This window comes from Typopeltis vanoorti, chromosome 25 (assembly GCF_054136105.1).
Source record: "Typopeltis vanoorti isolate ZY-2024b chromosome 25, IOZ_Tvanoo_1.0, whole genome shotgun sequence".
Lineage (NCBI taxonomy): Eukaryota > Metazoa > Arthropoda > Arachnida > Uropygi > Thelyphonidae > Typopeltis > Typopeltis vanoorti.
The window spans coordinates 74,364,649-74,390,502 of NC_143573.1; the positions used below are offsets into that span (position 1 = coordinate 74,364,649).

The 25,854-nt window shown below is 35.5% G+C and overlaps 1 protein-coding gene across 1 annotated transcript in view; it reads left to right on the forward strand.

The window, feature by feature from the left end:
• The window catches only part of LOC150092853 (uncharacterized), a 219,925-nt gene that overhangs the window by 63,624 nt on the left and 130,447 nt on the right, over positions 1 to 25,854 (forward strand). Inside the window, exon 4 of the mRNA XM_090414300.1 lies at positions 19,062 to 19,202. Within this exon, the coding sequence (XP_090270426.1) occupies positions 19,062 to 19,202 (141 nt within the window). The remainder of the gene's footprint in view (positions 1 to 19,061; positions 19,203 to 25,854) is intronic.

Below are 25,854 nucleotides of genomic sequence, written 5' to 3' on the forward strand. Positions count from 1 at the left end.
TTTCAGATTCTTCTTCAATATTATTACCTTTCTTATACAAATCCTCTACACTCTTTCTATCTTTTTTTCACTGCTTCTTCTTTCATCATACATTTACCTGAATTACTTTTTACAACTCCTGTCTAGGGATAAACTTCCCTGTAGCATCATTTATTTTTCTAAACAGATCTCATCATCAAATTCCTGCCATGTACTCTCAAGGGGTGTACAGGATATGATAGTACTACATGAAAAAAATTACATCATTACTAACTTCCTATCTACAATTTTCCTCCAAATCAGTCTGTTACATGTCAAGACTCCAACATTATCAGATCTTATATTTCTATCGTCTAAGGCAGTGCTTCCCAAACTTCTGGATGTCAGGGCCCCCTTTGCAAAAATTAAAATATTTCACGGCTCCCCTCGAAAAAAAATCGTAATAGAGAGATATATTATTATAATATTTATTGTATTTATATTCAATACAAGACATACACAGCGAATATTGCAAAAATCAAATGCATATATTACATTTTTTGCCTCTTACCGTTTGGTTCTGAAGACGATGCAGGCTGTTCTGGTGAAATATGAAATACTGTCCTTTTTTTTGAGTCTGTTTCTGATTGTTCCCGGGATTTTTTTAAAATTTTTTATCAGCCACTTATCCATCTGAAGGTTAAATTTTTTATCGTAGAATAGATCAAATAATATCACCACTTACCGATACTGGCACACCGCAGACTGATAACATGAAATTAGTGAATATTACCTGAATAAGGGAATCCCCAGACCAAGAACATTTTTCTCTTTTGTGACTTTTCTCCCTTTACGGTAATTAAGCCTAACGCGAAACAGACAGCAAAGGCAGGTGTTATTAAAACGTGTATATGATTGGTGCGGTATTAACAAAAGATCGCGCAGCCGAAAGATAAAAGCATAGCTGACAATTGAGTTGAAATGCTAACTCTCTTCAACCGAATTCCATATGTGAAACTGCCATAACATTCATTATATATATATTACTTACTTTTAACACTTTTACGAATTTTAACACGTTCGGTTGAATTTTATTGCTGCCTTGGGAAATCGAACTCACACATATCTAATTAATAACAATAGTTTTTAGTTAAGATACTGTGTTTGTCCGTGCAACATATGGTTTTGTTTCAGTCTATATAGCATAGTTTCTGTATGAGGGGACATGTGATTCATTAATTAGTGTGTTTTTATCCCAGTTGTCTCTAATTGCACTATTTGTTGAGAAATATATTACACACACTCCTCATACCTTATTCACTGGCATAATAAAAGTACTTGTTTTTATTGCCTCTGCAGTATAGTGGCTTTTAAGGAGGGGGTGTTGTTTACCACTGCAAGCGAGTAACTATGTCCCCACATGAACTTGTTTAAGCTTTTTTTCATGTGTGAAGTATATGCGAAACTTTTATTGGTAACAGAAAACTAGCTCGGATGACAGTGATAATATAAAACGAGTTTTGATATGTATATAAAGTCAATATCAACAGTCCCTGATTGATGAAAGGGACAGGAAGATTTGGAGCTTCCCTGGAGAGCATTCGAAGTAAATACAATTAACCACTGCTTTGAAATGAAACATATGAATAAGCAATATTTACTAATATTCATTAAGCGCCGAAATACGCAGCACCAATGTGTGAATTTTTCCATTAAAATATAAAAAATAACAAAAAAAGAATAATAAAAGTTAAAATACGTTTCTTTTAAAATGAAAAAAATCTACTTAGTCTTAAAACATTTTAAATTTGTTTTCATTATTTCACAGCCCCCTCAACAAAACCTACGGCCCCCTAGGGGGCTGCGGCCCACAGTTTGGGAAGCGCTGGTCTAAGGCACTTTGTACCGTATCAATCCACCTATATCTTGGAATTCCTCTGGGTCGTTTTGCTGCCAACCTGGCAGAGGACACTTGTTTTGCTAATCTTTCTTTGCTCATTCTGTTTAAGTGAGCTCTCTTATCAAGAAAATACCACCTGAGATTAGCTCTGTTAACGCATTCCTGGATGATGACAATTTCAAGTTCTTTCCTAATATCCTTGTTTTTAATATGATATTGCCATTGATGCCATCTGTTCATGCCTATGATCTTTCTCAGGACTCTCATATCTGCGGTCTCTAGTCTTTGGTCAAGTGTTTTACTTCTGACCCAGCTCTCAGATCCATTAAGTTAAAACTGGTTTGAACACTGTCTTGTATACAGCTAATTTAGTGTTCTGACTAATTTCTCTCTTACTCCATATGAATTTATTCATTTGACTTCCCACCATACCAGCTTTGCTGATTCTGTTGTCTATTTCTATATTTAATTTACCATCTTCACTAAAAATCGTGCCTAAGTATCTGAAATGTTTTACTTGTTCCACAGGTTTTCCATTCACAACACAGCTGACATTTTCAATGATTCTGCCTATTTTCATTGTCTTTGTCTTTTTATTGCTGACCTTCATACCATATCTATTACAACAGTTATTCAATTTAGTCAGAATCTTGCAGACTTGTAGCGGATTTATTTAGAAGAATAACATCATCTGCATAAAGCAAAGAGCTGACATTAACATCTCCAATTTTGATATCATGTTTAATACCACTTTCCTTCATAATGTGATCCATATAGATAATGAATAACAGAGGGGATAATGTACATCCTTGTCTCACACTAGATTTAACATTAAACCATCTTCCTGTACTTCCTTCAATTCTAACTGCTGACTTACAACTCAAATAAAGACTAAGTATTGCTTGATATAATGCCCCATTGACACCATATAACTGTTAGCCTATTGAATAGCTTCTCTCTTGGCACCTTGTCATATGCCTTTTCCAAATCGACATAATTTCACATCAAGTGAAGATCTGATCCTGAGAGCCTCTATTTGGCCTGAATCCAGCTTGTTCTTCACCAAGCTTTTCTTCCACAATTCTTCTCAACCATTTCTCAAGTATACTTGCATAGATCTTGCCAGGAACACTCAGTAGGGAAATACCTCTGTAATTCTCACATTCAGTTTTATTTCCCTTTTTATCCAATCATCGGGAATTCTTCCCTCTGTCCAGGATTTCTGAACTATGCAGTTCAGCCACTGTAAGACTCTTATACCACCATACTTCAGCATTTCTGGTCGAATATCATCTACTCCTGCTGCCTTTCCACATATCAAGCCTTTGATGGCTTTTTCTACTTCAAGTATGGATATGTATTCCTGACTGCATGCCTGGTCAGTGTTTTTTACCACCGTGCTGTCACCACTGCTTGTTTCATTTAGCAGTTTTTCAAAGTAATTACTCCATACTTCAAGGATATCTTTTTCTCCTGTTTTCATGTCACCTTTATCATCTCTAACTCCTTTTACAGCACTCTTTCCTCCATTCCTAAGCTTCTTCAACAACCTCCAGAATATTTTGCCACTTTCTTGATATTTATTTTCTATATTCTTGCCAAAGTCCTCCCATGACTTTTGTTTAGCTAGATTTACACAGTGTTTAGCATTCTTGCATTTGTCTCTGTATTCTCTAAGAGCACAAGCTGACTTATTTGCCAGGAACTTTTGATATGCTTTCTTCTTTTCCTTCAATGCCTCTTTAACTTCCTCTGTCCACCATGGAGTTCTAATTTTTCTATCTAAACAGATCTCTTATAACCATAATATTGCTTGCTTCAATTTCCTTGCAACTTTTGTTTATATGTTTTTCCTTATCTTTCGTCGCCTGTCTTTAGAAATCTGCTCTCAGTTGTCTAACCCTTTCTTTGTTTCTCTTGTTTCATTTTTCTTCTTTCCTCTGCATTTGAATAGCTTCTTCTGACAACCGTTTATAATCTTTCATTCTTGTTGCTTTATTTAGAGTTTTCTTTGCTGCTTCTATGACTGTGTATTCCCCCCCCCCCATTATTCTTCCAATTCTCTTCCTGATTTAATTTCTTTCTGAGTTCTACTTTAAATGCTTCATTTATAGGATTTAAATCAAATCTGATAATGTCCTTTGGTTTCTTCTTATCCCTTAATTTAACTTCAGCTATCAATAATTTATGATTTGTCCCACAATCTGCACCAGGTAGTGGTTTTGCTGCTTGAATTGCACACCTCCACTGTCTGCTGGCAACAATATCATTTATCTGATTTCTGTATTTACCATCGGGTGAAGTCCATGTGTACAATCTTTCTTTTATGTTGTTAGAAGCAAGTGTTTGCAATAAAGCAACTGTTTTCAACACAAAACTCCAACATCCTTTCTCCTGCTTCATTCCTCTCCAAAACCAAATTTTCCAGTAATGCCTCATTCTTCTTTTTCACCCATTTTGTATTCCAATCACCTAATATCAAGAGAAAATCTGTTTTATCAATATTGTATGCTACTTGTTGCAAGCTGCAGTGAAATTCTTCTACCTCATCTTCACTTGAATCTGTAGTGGGTGCATACACCTAAATGAGTGTAACATTCACTGGGTATGCCTTTATTCTGGTTAGAATTATTATATCGGATACTATGTTGTAACCCAAAATGTATTTTCTGTATTCTCTTCTAACTGTGAATGCTACTACATTTCTTCAAAGGTTCATCAGTATCAAAGTGATCCATTCCTTTCCATCTTACTTCACTGATTCCTAACATCTTAACTCGAGGGTCTTCTCATTTTTTTCTTCACCCTCATAATCCATCTATGAAAAGGGGAATAAAACTGAATGTGAGAATTACAGAGGGATTTCTCTGTCAAGTGTTCCAGGTAAGATGCATACAAACATACTCGAAAAAAAGGTTGAGGAAGACTGTGGAAGAGAAACTTGGAGAAGAATAAGCTAGTTTGTCAAGATCAGATTTTCATTTTAAGACAAGTAGTTGAGGAATCGTGGGAATATGACAAGGATTTGTACTGGAGTTTTGTAGATCTGGAAAAAGCATATGACAAGGTGCTCAGAAAAAAGCTTTTCAAAACGTTTCACTTGTATGGGGTGATTGGAACATTATGCAGAGCAATACGTAGTTTGTATTTAAGCTGTCAGTCAGCAGTTAGAATTGAAGGAAATAAAGGAAGATGGTTTGATGTAAAATCAAGGGTAAGATAAGGATGCACATTATCTCTACTCTTATTCATCATTTATATGGATCACATTATGAAAGAAAGTGCAATTAGGCCTGGTATTAGAATTGGAAATGTCCAACTTAGCTCTTTGCTTTATGCAGATGATGTTCTACTGCTAAACAAGTCTCCTGGATTCTTTAACCAAATTGAATAACAGGCGTAACAAATTTGGCATGAAAATCAACAATAAAAAAAAATTAAATAAAAAAAATATATATGAAAATAGACAGGAGCATAGAAAACTTCAGCTGCATTCTGAATAGAACAGAACAAGTAAAACAATAAAAAACTATAGCATAAGTAAAATATTTCAGCTATTTAATCACACAGCTTTTAGTAAAGATGGCAGCTTAAATCTGGAAATAGACAACAGAATAAGCAAAGCTGGTATGATGGATAGCCAGCTGAATAAATTTATATGGAATAACAGAGAAATTAGCCAAAATACCAAACTAGCAGGTTACAAGCCAGTGTTCAAACCAGTTTTGTTATGCATCTGAGAGTTCAGTTAGAAATCGTTGATCAGAGACTAGAGACAAATTTGAGGGTTCTGAGAAAAATTAGGGGAGCGAACCGATGGCATCAAGACAGAATCATATTAAAAATGATGATATTAGAATGGAAGTTGACATTATTAATATTCAAGAAGATGTAAGCAGAGCTAATCTAAGATTGTATGGCCATTTAAATAGAATAGGTGAGAAAAAGTCAGCAGCAAATCAGATGTTTGATGCTAAAGGCAGGAAAGAGACGAAGATGAATATCTAGGTCGATTGATTCAGTCAGAACGAATTGTTAAATATGACAATATTGGAGTGCTTATAAGTACAGTGATACTTTGACTTATGAACTTAATTCATTCCTGACCACGGTTTGTATTTCGAAAAGTATGTCTCGAAACCCAGTTTTGCATTATATCTTATGGGAAATCGATTAATCCGTTTCCAGATTCAAAAATTTTTTAAAAATTCAAAAAAAAACAAAAAAAAACACTATTCTCAACTAAATGAAGAAAATGCAAAGAAATGGAGAAGGAGTGAGAAGGAGCATTTTTACCTATCAATATGCATCTTGTATACCATTACATATTAATTTTTGTTTATGAAATCTTTGGTTTTACATGATTAGCATGAAAATCATCTTCCATTAAATTGTAAAAAAAAAATCAATTTTCTTGTGGCTGCTTTTGTGGTTCAGGAGTTTTCGATTTGTTGTCTTCAGTTGCTTCTTTTTGTCTCTTAGGTGAGGGAGGTTTAAAAAACCTATCCAAGGTTGACTGAATCTGTCGTTTTCTTAACACCCTTCTAAAGTGATTAATGACATTGTCATTGAAAATATTGTTGGCTCTAGAAACACTACCGTGATTTGGATGCCACTTGTTAACCAATTCTTGCAATTTGCCCCAGTTCTGCAAGATTTTTTTGTCACTTGTTGGAATTGCTCCCTTTTTGTTTCTTTCTTCTTCGTTCTCTGAAAACATTTGCTTTTCCTGCTCTCGTCTTAACTCCTATTGTAGCTCTTCAGTGGTCAGCTCAACGTTGTGCTCCTCTACGTTTGCGTCATCAACTTTCAAATGCATCGTCTTGCCCAGGGAGACAAATGTATCTACAATGTCAATTTCGCTTTCAGGTCCTTCCAGTGCAGTTCCTCGGACACAGTCGGGCCATAACTTTTTCCAGGCTGATTTTAGAGTTCTCACAGAGACATCTTCCCATGCCTTACTAATAAGATGCAAACAATGAAGAATATTGAAGTGATTCTTCCAGAATTCCCTGAGGGTTAATTCTGTGACTTTGAAACATCTTTGGAAAAGAGCTTTGATATGAAGCTTTTTGAAGTTGGAAATAACATATTGATCCATTGGTTGTAGGAGTGTGGTATTAGGAGACAAGATTTTTTTGGATTGCTTCATCAAACTTTTGTTTGATGAAATCAAACTCTTCATCCAACTGTGGTGGATGTGCTGGAACATTGTCCATTATAAGAAGAACTTTCTCAGGCAGACCCTTTACTTGTAGATATCATTTCACTGTGGGAGCAAAGACCTCTGTCATCCACTCACAGAAGAATTACCTGGTTACCCAGGCTCTGCTGTTAATGTTTTGCTTTTTAAAGACTGGATTTTCAGAGTAGTAAACCAGCAAAAGTTTTATCTTCATAAAACTTCTTGATTTGGAAGCCGCTTGTTAACCAATTCTTGCAATTTGTCAGGTCACCATTGGCATTGGCAAAAACAAGCAAAGTTATTAGTCTGCCTTTCATTGGCTTGTGTCCTGGCAATGCCATTTCCTCCTTAGTGATGAATGTTCTCTTAGGCATTTTCTTCCAGAAAAGCCCAGTTTCATCGCAGTTGAAAACTTGTTCTGGTCTGTAACCTTCTGACCCCATCAGTTTCTGAAATTCCTTCACGAACCTTTCAGCGGCTTCTTTGTCAGCACTAGCACCTTCTCCATGTCTAACAACACTATGGATACCGGTCAGTGGTGTGGCTAGAGCTTTTGCTTCCCAGGGCGGTCCCTGAGTTTGCCACTCCTCTCAGTGCACACCAAAAATACTACAAAAAGTCAAAACAACGTATAGGGAAATAAATTAAAACACTATGTTTATTTTTGAAGTAAAACTTTAATTTCAACATTCTAAAATGTTATTTATTATTATTATTTTGCACCCTCCAGGGACTTCAAGACTCATCGAGGGAGGACACCTACTCTACAACTCTGTCTCCACCACTCAACCTCATCATCTACACCAATGCCATCTACTGTCCGCCATCACCACTAGTATTTTCACAGCAATCACAAACATCCATGCCCACAGCGGGATTCGAACCCGCAATCGTTTGGTTGGAGAGCGGATACGTTAAACGCTCGGCCAACCAGGCTGGCAAAAAAAAAAAACCCTACCTCTGTATGAGACCGGCAACTCGCCTTTCGTCGAAGAGACCACATAAAGATTCCTCACACCACTGACAGGAATTGAATTGCTTTTCTGTTAGCAAAATTGTCAATGACATTGGCGAAGTCTATTTCATAGTAATGTAGGTAATTCTTAATTAATTATTTAGAAAACCTCCTCTCACAACTAGCAACACTTACAGCAAAGCTTGAGACTGTATTTTAGAATTAACTGCAAAAGTTCAAAAATATTCAAAGTGCCGCGTAGGTCGGACCCCCTCCCTAGCTACGCCTCTGATATTGGTTCTATTCTTGAATTTCTCAAATCATCCTTTGCTAGCTTTAAACTCTTCGCTGATGTCTTTGCTACTGCTAGTGGATGGCAAGCTCTGCGAAAGATCTTTGTAAATAGTTTGAGCTTGTAAACAGATCATGTTTTGAGATACACTATCTCCTTTCAGTTGCATGTCATTAACCCAGACAAGTAGTAAAGTTTCCATTTCTTCCATAACTTTATTTCTTCGAGATGACACGATAGATACTCTTTGACCACATCCAGTTCCTTATAAAAATATGCTATCTTCACATTTTAGCTATGTGGATTTGGACAAGTCATACTGCTTGCACAGATCACTTTGCCTGACTTCTTTCACATATTTTTCCACAATCTCTTTCTTAGTTTTCTTTGGCCCCATGTTGAAAATAATATGCTGATCAGTAAAATGGGTCTTATCTGGTAGATTATTCAGAAAATAAACGTGAAGCTACAATAAAACACGTCACTTATAAAAAAAAAAATACATACAGTACACATAATAAATACAATCCTAAAAAAATCTTCATGAAGTGTATTGTTTGTTTACACAAATGCTGAAATAGATACACAAAAAAGCAAATACGTGCAGCGTTCATCGTATTTCAGATAAATACGACGTAGTAACAACAATTGTTACACTAGAGATGGTTCAGCATGTGCTCAGCTAAATGTGCATAAAAAAGTTAAAAAAAAATATAATGTAAAACAGACTTTAGTTCATTTGAAAAGAAAAGCATCATGGTTTGTATCTATAGGTCAAAATGGGATATGGAAAAAGTTCATATGTCGAGTGGTTCGTAAGTCAAGGTACCACTGTAATGGGCAAATTTGGAGGAAAATTGTTGATAGGAGATTAATAATAATGTAAACTTAATCATGTAGTGCTGTTATAGTAACCTGTACATCTCTTGGGGATACATATGAGGAAATTGATGATAGTATCCCATCCCATTCAAGTGCTGTCTCCTATCCAGGAGATTGACTATCATGACGTGACTCATGGTTAACTATGGGCATAATGACATGTTGTTAGGACTGTATCTCTTCCACATATTGTTGTAGGTATTCATGGCTGTAAATCTCTCTACCTCCATATGAAAAAATCCTCTACTTCCGTATGAGATCGGCTAACTCACCTTTAGTTTAAAGAGACCCAGGTCTTTATGACCAAAGGGCTTCGTCTATACCGAGGCTCTGATGATTGCAGAACCTTCACATAGTTTATTTTACTAAGATTTGTGGTAAGTGATATTAATTTAAGGTAATGTAACATGTCAGAATTTAACATTAATTCTGGAATTTTAATTTTTATATTTCACTCTTCTAGTGCTTCTTATGTCTTCCATTATTGTTTGACATTTGTACTTTATCATGTCAGTTTGTATTCTGTTATCTGTCCTGTCATTTCCATTGTTAATTCAGTAATTTCCTTTGTTGTATTTTCCATAATTTCTTGCATTCTGATTCCTATTATTTCCTTTGTTTTACAGGAATGGATTGGGATGAGGGGAATCAGTTTTTTTTTTCCCTTATGAACTGTTATGAACCTTACGTTATAACAGGCTATTTTTCTTGCGTGTAGGGATTCCCTATAGTGAATGTGTACTGTATATCAGTTTTACTACTACTTAATTATATTGTGGGTTATAGATGATGAATAATATTATAAATAGCTTACAGCTTTTTTGTATTTGTAACTGTTGTTATTATTATTTTGTGGGTGGGAGTTACATTCAAAAAAAAAAAAACGCTTTTTTTTTTGTAACTTCCACCAACCAAAGATTGTATATCCATAATTTATTGATGGTGTAGGTGAACAAAGTATTATTATTTTATTTTATTTATTTATTTTTTGAATGAGAATGACTGCTAATAAAACTCACCATGAGTTTTATTGACAGGAATTCTGACAATTTTTTAATGGCCATAATCAGAAATACCAATTGTTAACTTGTTGTATATTGATGGGTGTTTGTTTGCAGTGGTGTGCTGGTAAATATTTTAACAACTTGTTCACTAAAAAAAAAAACAAAAAAAACAAGAATGTATTTATATGTTTATTATAAGTATTGCTGAATTGCATTGTTAGTGAAAAATGCAATCAGTGATTTAAGCAGTGCCAAATAATGATTTTAGGAAAATTAGCACCACCAAAACAAAATGCAATCATTTGAAGTAGAATTATATATTTAAAATACGCTCTGCTGGTGACACTAAGTTTTTTAAAGTGACAAATGACATTACTTGTGCAATAGCAGTCTTACCACAGAATAGGAACTCTGTGGGCTAACAACCTTCAAGTATCAAAAATTTAAATACTGTTTTCAAATTGGATAAATGCAGAAATTGGACATACTCCTTGGTATTGACTAAAGCTTGGACAGTTAGGACACAAATTGGCCAATGGAATGTTAAAATATTCTATCAAACAGGAAAACTGACACAACTAAGATAGAGATGAAAAAATATAAAATTGAATTGGTTAAGGAATGTTGGGAGAGAGAAATGTAAATGGTGAATTATTTGTGGAACTGTGTGGCAAATAGCAAATATAACTTCCTAATAGATGGCACAGTCTTCCAGCATAAGAGAATATATAAAGTAACCTAGGCATCACCAGATAGGAAAGCAGAGAATCAAATAGATCATATTGCCATCAGTCAAAGGTGCAAGAAAATGTTATTAGATGTCCAAAATAAAAGAAGTGCTGATATTGTCTCAGATCATCACGAGTTTAAAATAAAGTTAAGGGAAAATATTGATTTTAATTTTGATGAAGAAGAAGATATAAGAAATGATGATGATATAGAGGCTAAATGGGGGGGGGGGGGTAAAAAAAGTCCTTAATGATACAGCAGAACATGTTTTAGGATATGCTAAAAGAAAGAAAGAAGGATGGATTGGTGGAAACTTGAATACTAGTGGATGAAAGGAAAAAAATAAAGCTGAAATTATGTGCAAGAAATACTCCCCAAAAGGAAAATTAACTTAAAGACAAATATAAAAGTTAAGAGAAGTGCTGGAAATGATAAACAGCAACAGTTTGAACTGGCACAACAAGCTGAGGTAAGTTTAACAGTAGAGAGTTGTATGGTATTATAAAGACTTTCTGGAGAAGCTATGCAAAAGAATGTCCTAGTGAAGGATCTCAGTGGAAAAATTCTAGTGTCAACAGAAGAACAGTTGGATGTAATTGAATGTAAAAGAACAATTGGAAATAATAAGATGTCTGTTATCTACGTATTATTTATACTGGTGCTAAATCAAGTTCTAGAACAGAGAGCAATGAAACATGACAAAGATATCATTGAAAATAAATAGAACTTAAGGTGATCTAGATTATGCAGATGATGCATGTTTAATTGCTCACACACAATGCAGATATCCAAAAATGTTATCACGTTTAAAAAAAGATTTTTTTAAATAAAATTTTTTTTGCAAAAGCTGTTATGATTGACCCTTTCTGCTGTGGAGAAAGAGCTGATCATTATTTAATGCCATATCCTTGTGTGAGGCTCTGAGATGAAATAATGAGAATCATCTGGTAAATATTCATCAAAGAAAAGTTTAACCACATAAAATTACCACTTTTAATCATGTTGATCACTTTTTAAGTTGTCTTCTGCTTGAAGTTTTCTCCTCTACCATTCTCATCCAGAAAAGGTTCATAAACCATAGGACATTTATTGATGTGTGAGACTTAGGGTTAAGAACCCTAATTTTATTTTCTTTATTTATTTTTTTATATGACTCTCACCTGCAACAGGTTGTAAACCCTATAGTACATCATTAGTAACATGAATGTGCTAAGAATTTTTTTTTTTTTTAATTCAATTTTTCCCTGTTCTGGAAACTGCTGTAGAGACCAAACATGGAACTCTTTCGGGTCACTTTCAGCCTTCAGTAAGGTAAAGCGGCAGTATTCTTCCACGGGGCAATGAAATTCATCTCCCACCTAAATATTACAAACATCCATGCCCACAACATGATTCAGACCTCAAGCTGTTGGTTAGTGTTAGAGTGGATACACTAATCACTTGGCCAACCAGGTGAGCAAATTATCTAGCTAAACTGAATGTAATAAGCTTAATAATCAAGTATCATCTGGAGATGGTCCAGTGAGTTTTCTAGCTATGAATCCAAAGGACTGATGAAATTCACCAGTCCTTTCGATTCATTCACTTAGGTCCTCTTGGACAAAATACCTGTCATAATGGGATATGAAAATTAGCAATGAAAAGATAAAATGTAGAAATAGAAATATATAGGAAATTGAAACGTCAGTTTTATTTTCAATAATGAACATATAGACCAAGGGACTTGTTTAATTAAATGGGCATAATTTTTAGTGAAGGTGGAAAGCTATTTATGGAAATAGATAATAAAAAAATAAACAAGGATTGTGTGTGTGTGGTAGTTGGTGTTTAAACTTTAAAAATAGAAATATGAGACAGATTTCAAACCAATTTTGAAGATTCAGAGGGGGGGGGGGGCATGGTCTTCAGATTGAGAGATGAATAATAATTAAAAACAACAAAATTAACATTAACAGGGAAAAGACTGAAATCAACTCCGGACTCTCTTAAAAAATGATAAAGCAACAGCTGATTTGATTTTTTAAAAAAAATCACAAATGATAATCCAATTTGAAAGAAAATTTAGGAAATTTATAATGAAAGCTTGAATGGTCTTAAATATTCTGAGTATGTTCTCAGAAATGATGGTATCCTTCAATTTCACTGGTATTCTGTTTTGCATACTGTTTAATTTGTCATTATTGTTTGAATTCAGAATAGCTGCCTATTGGAGAAAGCAGCTCGAAATAATTTTAGTCCAGGTTATTGTCCATGGTAATCCTATGCTTGAGAGGGTATTTACTGTATAGTACATTAGGACCATAGATGTCAGAAAAAGTTAGCAGAGAGAATAAAAAGACATTGAACAAGAGTCAGTGTCCAGAGCACAAACCTTCCTTCTTGAACAATCACAGAAATGCATTAGAAATAAATGATTTTTGCTGTTCAGTTTAGTGAGTTTTTTTTTTACCTCCCTGGCAGAAAATCAAAAGGGCATTAAGAATTGGAAAAAAGGAATCCAAGCAATTGGCTTTTGAAACCATTTCAGGACAAAAGTGGTGAAAGTTGGATTGGGCATAAGTTAACAGCCAGTATCTTTGGCAAAAAAAAGTGATTGCTATTTAAACATAAAGCAAGTGTTCTGCTCCTAGCACTTTCAAAATTGGCATCACAGAATTATCCTACTTGTAATTCTTATATTGCCAGACAAAGCATTGATGAGTTTATTGATAAGGACTAGAGAAACCCAGTTATTGATAACTGGGTTTCTGGTCAGTTACTTAGAGGACAGTCTACTTGAAAGAATCACTGGTGAAAAAAGAACCTGGAGTGTTTGGAGACTAGTTAGAGTTACCTAATATTCTGGTATGCATGTGTACAATTTGTGTCATTGCTAATAGCAAATATCTTATTATCTCTAACAGTTTGGCTTGATCTGTGCAGTTGGAAAATAAAAGCCAGTTGGAGTGGTGAATATTAAAATCTCCAAGGAAGATGACCTCACTTTTAGGAAAGTTGGAATAGAGAAAATCAGTATTTATAGAAGGGAAATCAAAAAGCTCAAAATAGTAAGAAGTCGTTAGAAGAGTAGTAGATACTAAAAATAAATTTGATAAATGAGGCATGGGATTTTTGGCTAAAGATAAAAGGGGAGATTCTAAGTTGGAAATTTTCTGACATGGTGTGATATAACTATAATAATATAAATATTATGGTATATAATCAAAGCAAATGTATGTACAAATGCTACCTTGAAAGTGTTTAATTGGATAAACTGAGAAGTGCGTGAAGAAGCAGAAATTTAGTTTCTCTTAGGAAAAGTAATTCTAGCTCCAATCTGCAGCATTGCAGATTTGAGCTGGAAATAAACATTATTGAGGTTGAAACAAACGCCATGAATGTGAAGTAAAAGAAATCTGGATTATGAGGTTTGTCTTTATCTGCACGACTTTTCATTTGCTTTATGCTTGACTTTTCATGTTTGGTTGAACTGAAATTGGAAGGGACCTGATATACAGTATTGGATTCTTTACTACGTCACACACACACACAGAAATTTATCCAATTCCTTTAAAATTATGGCCTTGGTTCCTTACCACATACCATCAACTCCCTTGGGCACTGCAGCAGGATTTCTCATTATCTGACCTGGAATTCTCATAAAGCCTTATCTAGATCTAGTATGATAAACAGTATACTAGACCATTTGATCTAGTATACTGTCTATCAGATATCTGCATGATAACTGTTTTAAAGCTGTAAGCTTAAAAATAACAAGTGTTGAGTCTCTCTCTCTCTCTATGATGTTATTCTGGAAAATCACTCAAGAGTTTTGAAATTGTCATGCTGGAAGAAACGAGGAAAAAAGTAAACTGGGTCTCACTCTGGAATACAAGTGTTGTTTTTGGCCACCATTTAGCAAAGTTTTTGTATTACACTGAGAAATAACACTTATCTGCCACCTCTTGATACATAATACTATAGCAGTTTGGTCTTTCCTGTGGTGAGTTTGGTCACCATTATCCTGAACTTCTTTCTGTGTTAGGTCACTTCCAAATAGTTTCCTGTAATCTTATCTAATGCTTCTTGGCTGGAGGATCCAAAACTACTAACAGACCCACCAGTGTGAAGGGATAGGTAAAAGTTTTGATTGTTGCAGCTCCACCAAAGTTCAGTGCTGTCTTATGTATTTGTAATGAAGATGCCATAAAAAAATTGCTACATTCTCTAAATGTCTTTAGTCAAAGATTACAGTTTTCTAGTGAATACAAGGTAGATAAACTGATTCTTTAATTTAAATTTTTTGAATTTAATCTTGACTTATTGGCTTAAACCACAATGTAAAATGATGGTACAACATGACAGAATTTCATGCCAGCTGGGTCATTGCCAAGTTAAACATAGCCCTTGTTTTCACCAGGAAATCGGGGTGAACAGCAAAAAGTTAGCTACTGGAACAAATCCTGAAACACATCCCAACTCGACATTACTGGAGTTCAAGATTGGTACCATTAACATAAGAATCCTGAATGACAAAGAAATGGAAGAATTGGATAAGTAACAGATCGACATAATAGGGGTGACTGAAACAAAAAAGACAGAAACTGGTGAGATCTTTCTAAGCAATAAATACAAAATGCTATTTTCAGGCAACAGCACTCCGTCAAAGGAGTAGCTATAGTATTCAACACTAAATACGGGGCTAATCTTCTTGAATGACAGGCAATATCAAATAGAGTGATGCAGGGAAATATTCGAATGGGGAACTGGACAGTGAGACTTATTTGTGCCTACGGTCCCACAGAAGGTTCTCCTAAGGTAGAAGTTAAGGAATTTTTTGAGGTTTTAGAGAAAGCAACTGACATAATGAAAATGAAAAGTTGGTCCTTGTTGGAGATCTAAATAGGAAATTATTGTCATACATACAGAAATATTTTGGAAAAATTTGCCAAAATCTTTCCATAACTTTTGTTTAGCTAGTTTTACACAGTGTTTAGCTTTTTTACATTTATCTCTGTAAACATAAGAGAAAATAGCAATGTTTATAATAATGGCAAACACCTGTCAGATTTCTGCTCAGGACAAGGATTGGTTATTACTAACACAATGTTTCAACATAAAAATGTGCACAAATTCACATGGAGAGAAGAGGCAAGGAATAAGAAAAGTCTCATTGACTATTATTGTGATAGTGATGTCTTCTCACTGGTGCAGCACACTAGAGTACACAGGATTTGAAATTAGAAGTGATCGCCATTTAGTCTTGAGCAGGATAAAATTGAATTTCATGTTGAAAAGAAGAACATGTAAGAAAGTTTTAAAGTGAATAAAAGCTGAGCAGTTCTCAGATGTGAACTGTAGACTAAAATACACAAACATTATTCAAGAAAAACTGAACGCCTTTAAGAACAGGAACCAAAACTTGGAGATTCATTGGCAAGCCCTGAAGAAAACATTGATTGATTCAGCCAGAGAGGCATGTGGTGAGGTTGTCTGCAAGGATAGAAAAATCAGAACTCCATGGTGAACACAGGAAGTTAAAGAGGCAGTGAAGGAAAAGCAGAAAGCATATCAAAAGTTCCTGGCGAATAAGTCAGTTTGTGCTTTTAGAGAATACAGAGATAAATGTAAAAAAGCTAAACACTGTGTAAAACTAGCTAAACAAAAGTCATGGAAAGATTTTGGCAAGAACATAGATAATAAATATCAGGAAGGTGGCAAAATATTCTGGAGTCTGTTGTAAAAGCTCAAAATTAGAGATGATATAGGTGACACAAAAACTGGAGAAAAGGATATTCTTGATGTATGGAGTAATTATTTTGAAAAATTGCTAAATGAAACAAGCAATGACAGCACAGTAGTAAAAAACACTCAACAGGCATGCAATCAGGAATACATATCCATACTTGGAGTAGAAAAAAGCTATCAAAATCCTGAAATGTCGAAAGGCAGCAGGAGTAGATGATATTCAGGTATATCAAGTATGGAGGTATAAAAGAGTTGCAATGGCTGCACTACATAGTTCAGAAGGCCTGGACATAGGGATGAATTCCAGATGATTGGAGTAGAGCTCTCCTAATACCCATATATAAAAATTGAAATAGAACTGAATGTGGGAATTACAGAAGTATTTCCCTACTGTGTTCCTGGTAAGATTTATGCAAGTATACTTGAGAAACAGTTGAGAAGGATTCTGGAAGGGAAACTAGGTGGAGAACAAGCTGAATTCAGGCCAAATAGAGGTTGTAAGGATGAGATTTTCACTTTATGACAAATAGTTGAGAAATCATGATAATATAACAAAGATCTGTATTTAAGTTTTGTAGATCTGGAAAAGGCATATGACAAGGTGCCAAGAGAGAAGCTATTCAAAACGCTACAGTTATATGATGTCGATGGAGCATTTTATCAAGCAATATCTAATCTTTATTTGAGTTGTAAGTTAGCAGTTAAAATTGAAGGAAGTACAGGAAGATGGTTTGATGTTCAATGTGGTGTCAGACAAGGATGTACATTATCCCCTCTGTTATTTATTATCTATATGGATGACATTATGAAGGAAAACGGTATTAAACCTCATATTAAAATTGGAGATATTGATCTCCATTCTCTACTTTATGTAGATGATGTCATACTTATAAACAAATTCAGTACAAGTCTGCAAGATTCTCTGACTAAATTGGATAACTGTTGTAATAAATTTGGCATGAAAATCAGCAAAAATATGAGAAATATGAGAAGGACAATGAAAATGTGCAGAAACATTGAAAATATCAACTTTATTGTGAATGGAGAACCTGTTGAACAAGTAAAACATTTCTGCTACATAGGTAAGATTTTTAGTGATGATGGAGATTCAATGAAATATGGAAATAGACAACAGAATTATCAAAGTAGATATTTTAAAAAGTCAACTGAATAAATTTATGTGGAATAAGAGAGAAATTAGTCAAAACACTAAATTAGCATACAAGACAGTGTTTAAACCACTTTTAACTTATGGATCCGAGAGCTGAGTTAGAAATAAAACACGACAAAAGACTAGAGATCTCATAATATGAGAGTCCTGAGAAAGATTAGGGGCATGAACAGATGGAATCAAACGCAATATCATATTAAAAATGAGGATATTAGGAAATAATTTGACTTTAGCAGCCAGGAATCTGTTAGAAGAGCTAATCTCAAGTGGCTTGGTCGCTTAAACGGAATGGAGGAGGAAAGATTAGCAAAATAAGTGTTCTCTGTCAGGTTGGCAGGAAAAAGATCCAGAGTAAAATCAAGATATAGGTGGATTGATACAGTAAAAAGCATTAGAATACAGAAATATAAGATCTGATAATATTGGAGTCTTGACAGATTGATTGATTTGGAGGAAAACTGGTGATAGAAAGTTAGTAATATTGTAAGTTTTTCATGTGTTACTAACATTATCCTGTACACCTCTTGTGGGTACAGGTCAGGAATTTGATGATGAATTTAATGTTAACTAGATCTGATCCATCATAACAATACTAAAGTGCACCACAACTTTCATTTTTCTTGTTATCATTCTTATTATATAAAATAATCTGTTATAGTAGTACAGTTTGTTAATTCCTACAAATACTAATCATCAGCCATGGAGTTAAACCAAAACACACACATCACAAATATTTCTTCCAATTTTGGCACCATTCTCATCAGCTGATGACTGTCATATCTGGTATGCATTAATTAATAACTTCTCTTCCCAAAACAAAATACTAACAACATGTACATTCTTAAAGTTACCATATCTCAAAACATTTAAAAACTTCATATTAGTTCTGATCTAATAGTATTTTCTGTGCCATTGTCAAATTTACTACCAGATGGATCATCCTTTCTTCCAAAAATTCAGGTATGCTCTGACTTCATGCTCGTTCTATTATATAAAATTAAAATTAATGACTAATTAATAATGATTTATATTTATATGCTACCATAGAATACACTAGGGCAGCTCCACTGCATAAATGCAATGGAGCTGCCCTATCTATCTAATGTTTGGCTGTAAATCATGAAATGTTTTACAGACACTTAGATTGCATTTGAAATAATTTGAGTTCCCTTATTATCTTTGTATTCATGTTAGGCTCAATGGCCTACCGTGGCCAAGTATATATAATTAATCATGTAATATTTTTATTTATTTGTAGGCAGAAAAATATGTTATTGCACGTGGGGATGTTGAGAAAGATAAGCCTCCAATTTGGAGGCTAGAGAAAGAACTTTTATTGTTGCAGAGATTTGAACCTTTTGATCAAGATGGAAGGCTGTTATATAAAAATGGAACCTCTGTAAGTATTTTATCGTTATTAAAACATGATTATTTTATTCTAGTGCAAATGGTGTAACAACTGTGTTACATGAGTAATACATTTAATCATATAGCAGAGATGAATCTTACAGTAAAAGCTGAATAGAAATTTATATTGCAGTATGAAATGGATATAACACCTTTGGTTGTAGGTATGTGGTATTTGTCCCATCAAAAATATGAGAAACATTTATAAAGTGTTTTCATCTGACAATGAATTAACTAATCTCATATATAGGTGAATGAAATTTTTTGTCCTGTTGAGATAAGACAAACAGACAGAGAATATGTCAGTGGCAGATGTACTTGACCATTACAAAGCAATAGGATAGGATACCATTATTGTTACCAAAAAAAAAAAAAATAATTATAGAAGGAATGAAATTAGCTTCACTGTAAAAATTCTTTAGGCTAATACACAGAAAGGAAGGAAGATAATAATGAAATGGATAGTGTGACAAAAACCAACCCATTATAAAAGGAAAAATCATGGGAGGGGGAGTGCAGACATTTGCCATGCAGTATTCTAAATTGTGCCCTGTGAGTTTATTGGAAAATTTTTCATGATTCCATTTTTCAAAAGACTGCATATACACATTATTTGTAAACTGTTTAGTGTTATGTTGGCTGCTTCATAAATGCCTTAATTATTTGCAGTTCTGTAATATCCTTCTTCCCAGTGAGAGTGACCTTTAACCACGCTACCGGCAAAGACGTCAAGGTTATCATGGATGCGAAGTGCATATTAAAATTGTAATACCATTGATATTACATTGAAATATATGATGGATATGAAGCTTATGAGGATGCATATTTTATCCATAATGGCCGGTTAGATGGTTAACCAATAATTAAGGCTTGGTGCATGGACTAACTGAAACAAAGAGGGTTTGGGGGTATTAGTCTAATTCTTTGTATGTAGTAATTAATTTAAAAAACAGTAATCTTGTTTAAATTAATTTCATTAATACCATCTTACATTTCAGTAAGAAAGACAAACCACTGCACTTTGAAGCCTATATTAAAAAAAAAAAAAAAAAAAAAAAAGTGCCATATACCAGATGTGTTAAGAATTAGATCCTTGAAGTGTGTAGCAGTGGGGTGGCCTGATTAGTCTTCATGTAATAAAATAAACTTTTTATTTTATAACCAGGGCCAGCAGTATTTATTTGCAACATAGCATATCAATTTAGCATTGCCAAAAAATCATTGGCAAATATTTCTATGTGCTTGTAAAAAACAGTTGCTAATTTTATCAAATTATATGTTCTTATTTTCATACTTATTTTGCCCATGAGTGAGCAAAAGAAGTCTGCATGTGAGATATACGCTATCTACCAATAATTGTCTGGACACTTCAGTAATTTACAATTGATACCAGAAGGCAAACCCTAATGTTGGGTAGGTCCACCTTTGGATTTGATCACCTCCTGCACCCTTTGAGGGAGGCTATCCACCAATGTGTGGTAGACATCAGGTGGAATTTGTCTCCATTCCTCCATCAAAGCAGTACTGAGTTCAGCAACAGATCGAGGATGTGCTGCTCTGGAGCTCAATTGCCACTCCAATTCATCCCACAGGTGTTCGATGGAGGTTGAGGTCAGGACTCTGTGCAGGCCAGGGCAGTTATTTAACACCCATCTCTTCATACCATTCCATAGTAACTGCAGCTTTATGGCATGAAGAATTGTCATCTTGATAGTAACGTGGGTCCATTCCATAAAATCTCCACAGTGTAGGCAGCACCTGATACAGAATATCAAGGTACTGAGCTGCCTTCATGGAACCACCAGTGGTCATCCCACACCATTACTCCACCACCACCAAACTTTGCTGTGGGTACAACACACTGTGATAACAACCGTTCACCAGGCTGCCTCCACACCCTGCCATCAGACTGGAAACAGGCGAACCTTGATTCATTGCTTCAGAGTACTGTTTTCCACTGGTCAGTTGTCCAGTTACAGTCTCCATTTTTTGATCATATTGCCAACCGTTGATTTTGGATGCTCCAGTTGAGCAGCAGAGGCACATATTGACATGACATCTCTCTCAAAGTCACTGAGTTGCATCGTGTTTCCATACCACTGTATTCGACTACTATGATGAAATACTGCTTTCTGTGATCTGTACACTGGTTTTTATATTATTAACAAACCTGGAATGTTCCATAACTTCAAATAACAGAGATGTCTGAACAATTATTGGCAGATAGTGTATTCACAAACAGGCTATTTGTATACAGAGTGTGTGACTTCACATGAAGTTGTAGTATCCCATAATGCACAGCATGGCACATACATCTTTCTTGTGCATGAGGCCTGAATTAAGGGAAGAGTTACTGCCTGTTTGAGTAATACTCCAGACTGTTTTCTGTGTTCATTCAGATCTTATTGGTTGGAGCTAAACCCAAAGAAATACTGAGAGCTAACTCAGTGGCAGTAGTTGTGTTTTCATGTGCAAACAGCAAAATGGTATATCATCATATTATTACAGTAGTCTGGGTCACAGACAGTTATGGCAGGTTTATTTACTGTCAAAGAAAGTAAGGGGGGGGGATAAATCATACCTTCTCTGTTGCAGGAAAATAAAGAATTATACTTGATACCCAGAATCAATATTTTTTGCTGGAAATTAAATCATACTCAATAAGTAGAAAATATGTTATGTTGTTGATGATGTCTGTATTGTGGTTCAGATTGAATGAATATACAAGGTACTTGAATTAGGAAGTGGCTATCATTGAGTTTTGAGCAGGATAAAATTGAATATCACATTGAAAATAAAAATACCTATGTGAAAGTATTTTAACTTTCTTCTGTCAATATCCTTAAGGAGCCTTAAAGTTCTGCTGATCTTTTCTAACACCCATTCATTTGTACTCCTTTCAGTATATGATATCCCCAACAGCCTTCTGTAACATCACATCTCAAAAGCTGATATCCGTTTCTTATCTCACTTCTCTAGGTGCCAAGTCTCACATCCATATGTTGCTGTTGGAAAAACAACTGCATCCAAAATCCTCAACTTTGTTCCCATGGAGATAGATTCATCCTTCCAGATTTTAGACAGGTCTCTGACTGTTGTTTTAGCCATTCCTAACTTTCTTCTGACATCTTCTGAACAGCAATTCTTCACATTAATAATGGATCCCAGGTACTGAAACTTGCTGACTTCCTCAATTCTTTCTCCATTAAAGGTACACTTGTTTCTCAAGAGCTTCTTTGTTTGTATTTCCTTTGAGAACCATAATCTTTGACTTGCTAGGATTGAGTTAAAGTCCTCTGTTATTAGTGATCTTTTAAACTTTGTCAAGAATTAGTCCTAGTTCTTCCATGTCATTATGAAGGAGGACTGTATCATCAGCATACCTTCAGATTACTGATCAATCTACCTCCTATCCTGAGCCCATCCAATGCTTCACGCATGATATCCTCCACATATATACTAAACAAGTGAGGAGAAAGTAAACATCCTTGCCTAACTCCTTTTCCAACTTGAAGCCAGTCAATCAATCCAACACCTGTTCTTACCATGACTTCTTGCTCCCTATACAAGTTGGCTATCAACCTGATAGTGTGTTGAGAAAAACCCATTCTTTTCATTACTTCCCACAGTTTCACATGCTCAACCCAGTCAAAATCTTTAGAGTAGTCTAAGAAACACATTACCAGAGGGAGTCTGATTTCTTTATATTTTTCTATGATCTATCTAAGGCAAAGGATCTGATCTCTGGTGCCCTTACCTTTCCTAAACCTTCTTCGTTGCATCCTGTATTATCACCTTTACCCCTTCCCAAAGCATTTCTGGTGAGTTCTCCTCATTGGTCTCCAAAAATCATCCAGCAGAGTTGATGTTTCTTCTGTGAATTCACTAGGAATTACTCTAACATCCAATCTAGTGGGATGTGCCTGACCTGGAAGTTTTCAGAGTCTTAGTCTTACTTTTGTTCTTACTAGCTGATGGTCTATACCACAATCTGCTCCAGGACAAGTATGCACATCAAAGATACTTGTCTTCTACCGCTGGAGAGCCAAGATATAATCAATCTGGTGTCTTGACCTATCAATGTTAGATGTCCAAGTATAGGTCCATTGTGGATGTTTCTGGAAGCAGGTATTGGTAATAACTAATCTGTTAGCATGGGCAAATTCCAACAGTCTTTCACCATGGGTGTTACGTTCACCGAAACATACCATACTCCCTCCTGACTCTCATACTCTTTCCCACTTTTGTATTTAATTCCCCTGAGATGTAAAGTATGTCTCTACTTGGTAACTGTCGAAAACAGTTAGTAAGTTTTCATAGAATTCCTCACTCTCTTCTTCAGTCCTATCCATGTGGGGTGTATAAACTACCACAATTGATACATTGCTAGGCTGAGCCTTAAACCTAATAGAAAGTATCCTATCATTAATGGGTTATAACCAAGAATGCTTCTTGCCTGAGCTGCCTTCAGTATCACTGCTACCCCATGATGTTTTGAGTCACCACCTGAGTAAATAACTAGCTTACCATCTTGTCTTTTGAAGTGACCTCCATTCCATCTGGTCTGTAATTCCCAGGATGTCAATTTTATGCTTATCCATCTCTTTACAGACAATCTTAAGAGTACCCATCTGTAGACCCAGAACATTCCATGTGCCTATGTAAAATTCCCGTATCACTGACATTTGATGGAGACTGTAATATTCTTCTCGAACAGGACCCTCTGCCTTAGCCCTAAACGCTGCTCTGATTATTATGCGCGGCCGATCCAGCATGAGATGTGTTATAAGGCACAACCATATTAGCATTTTGGAGTGAAGAGTCACTGCAAGAAGAAAGTGGTAGGGTTGCAGAGGCTCTTTCCACATAAGATGAGATGAAACCCCCCCCCCTTGAATACCCTAACAGCGTTGGGGGGAAGGAGCAAGAAGGAAAGAAAAAAAGGGGACGGACCAGTCTACAGATAATATAACAGATGTATATTACATGAAGTAAGGCATGGTCCAGCATCAGGTGCCTCAGGTTTGTCATGCCTATACTCACTAAAGTGACCCCTTGAGGCCGTTCTTTCCCCACCTTCCATAAATTGAAACATTCCATCAATTGAAATCCTGTATTACCCTTTCAGAAGTTTGTAAGTCTCAATCATATCACCCCTCTTTTTCCTATTTGTCAGTGTCTGGAATCTACAAATTCTCAATCTGTCTTCATATGATTGAATGAATAAAAATTCATTCAGTCATATGAAGTCTGACATAATTTTTAACATTCTGCTTTGCACTCTCTCCTCTACATCAGAATCACAACGGAAACCAGGAGACCAGACCTGCACACAATAGTCCAAGTGAGGTCTTATCAAGGCCTTGTAAAGTGGCAAAATATCATCCTTATCTTTACATGTGAACGTTTGTTTCAGCACTGCAATGCTACATGGCCCCCTGAACTTCAACTTCCTCTCTACTAACACTCCAAGATCCCTAGCCTCATCAGTTTCTTCTAGCATAATCCTGCCAATAAAATACGACATTGTATATCTAATCACACCAAAGTGCATGACTTTGCATTTACTGACATTGAACTCATATTCATTTTCCTATGCCTACAATTCCATCCTATTCAAATCATTCTGCCAGTACTGCATATCATCAACATTCCTGATTACCCTACCTATCTTTGCATCATCAGCAAATAGCTGTATGTCACTTTTCAAATCCTTCCCAATATCATTAATGTATAGATTGAATAACAGTGCACCAAGCACCGATCCTTGTGGTACACCACTGGTTATTTTTTTTTTTAATTAATCTTTGTACTGATTATGGGCAGTAGTACCCTTACATGACGTCTATACTTGATATGGGCCTAAGCCTTTACAAGTGTTTTACCCTATGCCTGTTCTAATTATCATTGTAGTCATTCTCTGGTGGCAATGCCTTGCCACCAGTGTGCCCTATAGGGTCCTCAAGGAAAGAACTTTTATATCCTTCTGCATAAGCCCAAGCTGTTTTAAGTCCTTATACCTATATGTGCTCCATATGCCATGTAAAGAGATGGTGGCGCTAGTAAACCATGGAGTTGGCCCATGCCCCTCTCATATCTTAATAACTAGATCTTAGTTATTCTTATAATAGTTTACCTTATTTTTATGGCTATAGGCTAGTGGGCATCAACTATAAAAACTTCGCCATCTCTTTTAATCAGTAAGTTTACTTAAGCAAACTCACAGAGGTCCTATAATGTGGTTCCACCATGGTCTTTGTTTTTAAATCAATTGTTCAGAATGGAGACCACGGCGTCATGCAGGCCACATGGGTGCAGAAGCAACACTTGGCTATATGAGACGATGTCTCACTTGATGGGGTAGTGACAACTCAATCAAGCTGTGCGGGCTCGAGTAGGCAGGGCATTGATCCTCATCCTGATAAGGTCAATATACTCAAACCCAGGGAGGAATCTGGTGCCATGCCTTACCCAGTCATGCTGGGGAGGCACCAGATATGACTCTTTTAAAGGAGCACCATCTACAGAACAGTGCAGCAGAGATGCCCATCTCTTGTGTTCTGTGGGTGCTGATTCAGTTAAGGTACCATGATAATGTCAGCTCTTTGCTTTATGCGGATGATGTTATACTTCTAAATAAATCC